The sequence below is a fragment of the Thermobia domestica genome, chromosome 18 (genome assembly GCF_964235325.1).
Source record: "Thermobia domestica chromosome 18, izTheDome1.hap1.1, whole genome shotgun sequence".
Lineage (NCBI taxonomy): Eukaryota > Metazoa > Arthropoda > Insecta > Zygentoma > Lepismatidae > Thermobia > Thermobia domestica.
The window spans coordinates 137,338,322-137,346,700 of NC_137471.1; the positions used below are offsets into that span (position 1 = coordinate 137,338,322).

Genomic DNA, 8,379 nt, shown 5'->3' on the forward strand with positions numbered 1-8,379 from the left:
GTGAAGTATTAAGGGCTTGCATTGAGGGTGACAGGTAAACATGATTGGGAGCCACTGATATACGATATTGCATTGAGGACGACCCCTTCTGTACACGTCGTTCTTTGTCTAGGCCTTACTGACATGGAATGAAATAAAAAATAATGAAACAAGAAGTATATTATAAACAAAAATCCTTACTAAAAATTATTATATATATTTTCTCCACTAAATCTCATCAAATTATATATATAGATATATATAATATTAAAAACTTGACTTCAGTGAACATTACATTATTCTTATTATATATTAACGGTGCTAACCTAACACGAAGCCTTATAATAAGGATTTAAAAACGGCTGAAAGACAAATGACAAACATTACAAACAAATAGCATTTGTTTCTATTTTCTGTTGCATCTGATCAGATTTTATACGTATATAATTATTTTACATTACAGTATATTTTTTGAACAACTTGACTTTGATTAACATTACATTATGATCATTATATTTTAGAAGTACCAATGTTGCATAAAGCCTTACAATAAGATAAAAAAAGTGAAAAAAATACATTACTAACAAAAAGTATTTTTGAGATAAACATATTACATTTATTATATTTGAAAAGTACTTACTTAACATGAATCCTTACAAAGAAAAATCTTCATATCTTGTCGATTAAATTATATATATAATATGTGATTCGGGTCTAAAAGGGCCAGTGTCACTTTTGGCAAAAAATGAGATGTTCGTCAAATTTTAGCGCCTATAAGTGGATATTTTCTTTTGCAAGAAAAGCAAATGTTAATATTAATAGTATATATACTCCAAACTACTTCGTGTTGACATTAGCCCTTTTAGTACCAAGTCGCAGATATATAAAGTATGTGAACCTACATTGAAAATTTCTGGCTATTTTAATCTGTTTCGAAATTCTTCCAACTTATATTGGATATAAGTTTATTATCATTTTTGCTTAATTTTCCAAATACCAAATACGGTTGACATTTGTCTCAAACTGCTTACGTGGATTGCAAATTAAAATTGTGAGCCAAGCCACGAAGATAGTTCTCTAAAGGTCTTTGAGCATACTCCTGTACAATAGTACGTATTCGACTTGCAGTTACTCTGTATTTTTTTTCTGCCAGTGGCCAATACTTGTCTAAAACTTCTATTAATTTGATCAACAGAGTGCTGCATTAACCGTGTATATTCGACAAACGTTTGCGATAAGATAAAATTCGTTGCGCCATATAATTTTATGATAAAATTACAAGCACCTCTTTACTTTATATTTCATAGTTCTACCATATTCACTTTTTAATATTCGCGACAGTTGCCATCGAAATTCATACAGTTATACGCATAATAATAATAATAATAATAATAATAATAATAATAATAATAATAATAATAATAATAATAATAATAATAATAATAATAATAATAACAGAATTACAATATCAATTACGTAAACAATACCTTCGAATAAAGAAAAAATAACTGTCATGCTGGGATTCGAACCCGGGTCACTGAAATGGCAGTTCTCTGCTTTCACACTTTATACAAAGATAAGAAAATAAACTAGTAGCTATGTTACATAAACATAGCACACAATATTTCTACACATTGATGCAATTCAGAGAATGCGAAAATAATGTCTGCCGGCTTTTCTTCTTTAGAAATTAGAAGTTACGGTGAGGAAGAATTGCAGTAATATAAATCGGGACCAGTTAAAAACAATGAGGTAGCCTCATCTTGAAGAACGCTTCGCGATATTTTCCTCATTGACGAAGGTCTATCTCACTTGTTTTTGAGTTAAAGAAGGAAACCTCGAGTAAGTCATTGTGACACTCATAAGGAACGTCTCCTTATACGAGTATTAGTACGAGTATTTTGTGTATAGTCTTACATGCAATGCTTTTAACTAGCTAATGGTTTAGGCGTGTAAATTGGGTTGCATCTATCCAGGCGTTATCACAATTGCAAATTACCTGGACCCCAAGTTATGAAATTAGAGAACTTAGGGGGAGAGACTTTTGTGGTTGGGTGTACATAGATTTTCCTAACACGAGTGACACTATCTGCTATTGATCTAAAATATTCCAAGTAATTTTTCCTTATTCTTTTTCTTTCCTTCTTTCCTTTTATTTCTTACTCCCGAATTTTGCGCCACCTTACTTCGGCAGCCAGGGCCGTTGCCCCGCTTACCCGCATCATGACACGGCACTGATCAATAACTACCTCCAACACTTTTCTCTGTTCACATGAATCGTAACTGGGCTGTCGTAATAACTTTGACTAACACTGTATACAGATCCACATGTACGTTCTTTCAACACAAATCAGGTGGTGTCCACCGAATACTTTTAATCTAATAAGCATTTTTATATTTCTCATGCTTTTCAGGCTATATCTCAGGCTTTTTTGACGTGAGGCCCTTTTATCGCGGGGTCCTTTTGACTCGGGGCCTTTTTGACTCGCGCCATTTTGCCGGGGGCCCTTTTGACCCAGCATCTTTTGACTCAGGGCCCTTTTTACGTGGGGCCCTTATGACCGGGGCCCTTTTGACGCGGGGCCGTTTTGACTCGGGCCTTTTTGTCCTCGCCCTTTTGTCCGGGCCCTTCTGACGTGACACCTGAGTATACATAGATTTTCCTAACACGAGTAGCACTATCTGCTATTGATCAAAATATTCCAAGTAATTTTTCCTCTTTCTTTTTCTTTCCTTCTTTTTTTATTTCTTACTCCCGAATTTTGAGCCACCTTACTTCGGCAGTCAGGGCTGTTGCCCCTCTCAGCCGCACCATGACACGGCACTCATCAATACCTACCTGCAACACTTTTCTCTGTTCACATGAATCGTAACTGGGCTGTCGTAATAACTTTGACTAACACTGTATACAGATCCACATGTACGTTCTTTCAACACAAATCAGGTGGTGCCCACTGAATACTTTTAATCTAATAAGCATTTTTATATTTCTCATGCATTTCAGGCTATATCTCAGGCTTTTTTGACGTGAGGCCCTTTTATCGCGGGGTCCTTTTGACTCGGGGTCCTTTGGGCGCAGGGCCTTTTTGACTCGCGCCCTTTTGCCGGGGGCCTTTATGACTGGGGCCCTTTAGACGCGGGGCCCTTATGACCGGCGCCCTTTTGACTCGGGCCCTTTTGTCGCGGGGCCCTTTTGACGCGGGGCCCTTTTGACGTGGGGCCCTTTTGACTCGGGCCCTTGTGACTGGGGCCCTTTTGACGCGGGGCCGTTTTGACTCGGGCCTTTTTGTCCTCGCCCTTTTGTCCGGGCCCTTCTGACGTGACACCGAAGAAAGTGGGCGGAGACGGGAGAGTATCGAGAAAACTCAGGCACATGGTGTTTGTCCACCACAAAGCCCACTTGGCACGAGCTGGGATCGAACCAGGGACCACACGCACTAGAAGTAAACGCTCTACCACTGAGGAACTGCAGCCCCATCAGTAAAAAAAAAACATACTTCATTGCTTCGGGGCTTACATATCTGCTGCCACCAAAAGGAAGGTGAGTACACAACAGGGGCGGATCCAGAGCAGGATATTTTTCATTTTTTTTAAAAAATAAAAGCTACCCCAGAATTGGAGCTCTTGATCTTTTCAAGCTTGTATTATAAATGTAAGATAAAAACTTTTTTTTACACGTTGCAGAATTTAAATGAAGCAATACATAGCAAGAAATTACTTACCTTGGTGTTTTTGGTCAGAAAATGTCCGCGTTCGAAAACGCAGGTAGTCATTTGTGTTCTTTGTGTTCAAGATGCGATATTTTACGCTCTCACTCCCTTCTCAAATCCGATCCCTACTTCTTATGGGGCCGCGGTGGCTCAGTGGTAGAGCGTTCACCTCTGGTGCTTGGGGTCCCGGGTTCGATCCCAGCCTCGCCAAGTGAACTTTGTGGTGGACAAACACCGTGTGCGTGGGTTTTCTCGGGGTTCTCCCGTTTCCTCCCACTTTCTTCATTCCACCATTTCATCCATTACTCATCATCACCGTCTCCTTTAGCCTAATCGGCATAACCGTGGGACGTAAAACTCAAAGATTTTCCGATCCCTGCTTCTTGTTAACAACGGGCAGACAATAATCCATAAAATCTATCTGTCCACAAGTTTGTCAATATTTATTTTACGTATCTTTCCATTTAAGAAGTGGCCATTCCTGCACCGAGGTTGGGACGATTTCGGACTCTTCTTCACACCGTCCTTTACGCTGAAAATATCCAGAACAGAAAGCATGTGAAATTTATGGCTGATATTTTCCTGCCAACTCATTTTTCTTTCTATAAGCTCTTTTTTTTTATGATACAAAATGTAGTAAAAACCCACTTTACTGTTTACATGAAATTAAACTGCTTCATTTCATGTTAAATGTATTTAGTCGTTGTAATAAGCCTAGGTGTAAATACATGTTATTTCCCAAAATAAGCCTTGCATGTACTCCCACTTTCCAGAGCGTGTGGCCAATGCTCCTGCAAATTATGAATTGATCAACAGCAGACCACCTAGCACGGAATCTTTCTTAACTGAACTTGAAGCCGTTACCCTGACCCCTTTCTGCTCGTCGAGCTGCTCTAGAAATATCACTGTGGAGGATGATATACATACCAAAGTTGCGACAGGTGAGTTTTTGACATGTTATTTTATAATACCCATGTAAGAAAATGCCGAGTAAGAAGAAAAGAAAGTAGTAATATTTTATTAGTACTTAACTAAAATAAAATAATTGTTGAACAAGGCAATACTTTTATGTAAATGAAATATTCAATTTAACGTTCCACGATCAGGCACTGAGGCTAAGGGAGTCGTGATGAGAAGTGAATTAAATGGTGAAATGAAGAATGTGGGAAAAAATTGGAGAACTCCAAGAAAGGCCGCTTGAAGTGAGCTGGGATCGAACCATTGGCCCCAAGCACCAGAGGTGAACGCTCTATCACCGAGCCACAGCTGCGCCAATTTTATTTAAATGTAACTGTTTCAGCAACTACCCTTGTCTTCTTCAGATACACTCTCTTTATTTATTTATTTATTTATTTATTTATTTATTTATTATTTTAGATTTTTAAAGATTTCCTTGTTTATTAATTTTTATTCCTTCAGCAATTATTTTATTTGACTTGAGTATTTATATATAAGCAAAGCTTTAATATGGAATGTATCACATGTTATAGTGTTCGGTTTTTTTTTTTTTTTTTTTTTTGAATGGGTAAAAGTACTCCTCCCGAAAATGTTTTTCTCAACAGAGGGGTAAAATATAATTTTCACCAAAGAGAAGTTTTATTATTATTATTATTATTAATAATAATAATAATAATAATAATAATAATAATAATAATAATAATAATAATAATAATAATAGCAATAATAATAACTGCCGCAACTTCTAACCCTGCTCAGAACAAATAATGTGACGATTTTCACCCTACTGCTTGTGACAGAATTCTGGTTCTAGAAGTCTTATTTTTTAAAAATACTCCAGTAAGAAGTGAGGGGGCGTTTGCTCACAATTTTTTATTTTTTGGAATACATAAGTTATACACCATTTTGTTTGTAATTTTCACTTTATTTTTTGTCATATTTTGAAATGCTAATATATGTTTCGTCTTGCATCATAAATTTAACTTAGTAAATCGTATCCAATCAGGATGAAATTTCTTATGACAGTAGAAGGATACCTTTACTGGTTAATTCCACCTGTGTGCAGCTTGTCAGATTGCTGCATCCGATAGCGCAGTTCTGTCACGATATGTAAATGCGGAATTTTGACTTCATTTTGGGGGTTACATAGCAGTAGTGAAAGATAATACATGTAATTTCTATCGTTGTCTAGTTGTTTGATAAATGAGTAGCTATATTATTTTATTATTAGAAAGTTCTTTGTTTCATACCATAAAAACTATTCTTACTGCATGAGTCTGCATCAGTTATGATCCCAGTCCCCGCAAAGTGAACTTTGTGGTGGACAAACACAGTGTGCGTGGGTTTACTCGAGGTTCTCCCACTTTCTTCATTCCACCATTTCATTCAGTCTTCATCATCACCGTCTCCTTTAGCCTAACCGACATAACTGTAGGACGTGAAACTCAAAGTTTTTTTTTGTTTTTTTGCATCAGTTGTAATATCGTATCAATATACTTGATCGTCACTTTTAGCTCACATCCTAAAGTTGGTCTTGGATTGGCATTTTATATTGTGAGCACATACATAATGTAGCCTTCTATGAGTGTTTCAGAATTATTTGTCATGTATCTGTATATACAAAGTCTTATATCCCCTAACTTGTTTGATCCTCCTAAACAATCAGAGTTAACAGCTGCAATAAAATCAAAAGTTAAGCTATTACAGAATAACTAAAATTAATGATAGTTTAATTTCGCTGTATGGAAGGCCGTTAAAAGTGTGACTTCATGCAAGCGAGTGCAATAACTAATCGTTTTATTGCGTATTGATTCTAGTTACACATTACGTATTGTAATTGTTTTTTTAAATTTTCTCCCCACCTGAAAAATTGCACTATGATTGTTCATGATTTTTTTTTTCTGTTTCAGTGTTCCTATCTGTCATCGTTGGGAGGAAAAGGGACCTTTCTTTGATGCTTGGTTTCCAAAGAGCTGGCGATGAAATTTATCTCCCGCGGAAAAAAGAGCAAAGTTCACGTTGTGCAAACTAGCCTTAAAGACACTTATCATTCGTGAGTAAAAATAAAGATCTTCAAATGAACAAATGCCACAAATCTTCAAAACGTTAGTAGAAAGATATTCACTTCCATCTGCCTTGTTGTTTGAGGATGAAAAGGATTCGGCATGCTTGAAACATGTTGACCTGTTCCTCCTCGCTTTGTTTGGAAATCAATGTAAAGGCATCTCTTTCGAAAACTAAAAGATGGAAGAAACTGCTACTGGTATAATAGATGAAGAAGTGGGATACTTACTGCAGTCCCCATTTTTAACCTACTTATGCACGTGAGGCTTTTTTGATATGATGCTGCATTTCTGTACTTTCAATAACTATGAAAGGTGTTTTCCTTCATACGAAATTTATAGGAAAATTTAATTCTTTTTATTTTATATTATTAAAAGATCTCTGTAAGTTTTAGATTATAACCAACAGATTTGCATTGTCTACATATTTCTTGTTTGTATTACAAATAACATAGACAATCAGTGTTTCTTGTTGCATTACAAATAGTATGAATATTATTTTATACGACAAAACGTGCACATTGTACATATAACTAATAAATGTAGAATTCAAATTAATGGTTGTGTGTTTTCGCTTTCATCCCTCAGAGATTAATTAATTTTAAGATGTATTTTCTTTTTCTATTTTTCACCTCCAAAATAAAGGTGTCTTAAATTGGAGTTATAAAAGTTTAGTCCTAAATTTTGCACTGTCAATAAAACCCATTGTTCTTGTGTATGTGAGTGTGTGTTGGATGTGGGTGGTTGTGTTTGTGTGTATGTGTGCGCATACTAGCGTAATAATGGATAACTATAAAATTTATGGAAGCACGTGTTGTACCGTAATTTCATTAAGAAGAAGGTACTAGTAAATGCACATGAATAAATTCCAGTGACGAAATGAGTGGATTCTTCTTAGTACTAAGGGCCGCGGTGGCTCAGTGGTCGAGTGTTCACCTCTGGTGCTTGGGGTTCCGGGTTCGATCCCAGTTCCCGCCAAGTGAACTTCGTAGTGGACAAACACCGTGTGCTTGGGTTTTCTCGGGGTTCTCCCACTTTCTTCATTCCACCATTTCATTCATTTATCATTATCACCGTCTCCTTTAGCCTCACCGGCATAATCGTGGGACGTAAAACTCAAAGATTTCATTTCATTTCATTTTCTTAGGACTGTAAGTACAATGTTCCTTTATTTTTCCATTTCATTCTTTGTTTTTACCATGTTTATTCGTCTTTTCTCATTCTTAAAAGTTATGTAGGGCTTTTTTTTCCGCCAAGGGTGAGTCTTACATTCGAGGGCTTTTTTTTTTGTTTTGCAAGTCGATCCAATGCGTCTGGGTTTTCTTTTTAATGTATGGCTTTAAATTTATCCTTTCGTGGAGCAAGCGCTACCGTTTCTTTCCTGTAGCACTACGTATATAATTATTCCTTGACAGCTATTGTATATTCGCTTCTTAATGTGTAGGTAAAAATACCACACATTAAGAGGCGAATATATACTCTTCAATATGTTACTATCCAAATACTAAAAAATATATAAATCAACAACACTAGAGGTGGTCAATTGGATATGGAAATCCCCAATCCATAGATAATACGAACCTTCGGAGAAGCGAAATTTCCAAATTCTTGGTAAAGACTAATCAAATAGACCACAATACTTTGACGTTCCCCAATGTGTGCTTCCGAGA

At 36.4% G+C, this 8,379-nt stretch overlaps 1 protein-coding gene across 1 annotated transcript; it reads left to right on the top strand.

Annotated features, from left to right (window-relative positions):
- Nucleotides 1–3,907: 3,907 nt before the first annotated feature.
- On the top strand, nt 3,908–6,952 carry LOC145675500 (uncharacterized). The gene is made up of 2 exons (XM_081745951.1): nt 3,908–4,630; nt 6,557–6,952. Exons 1-2 carry the CDS (start codon nt 4,444–4,446, stop codon nt 6,676–6,678), a joined length of 309 nt encoding a protein of 102 aa, XP_081602077.1. The 5' UTR covers nt 3,908–4,443; the 3' UTR covers nt 6,679–6,952.
- The last annotated feature ends 1,427 nt before the right edge of the window (nt 6,953–8,379 follow it).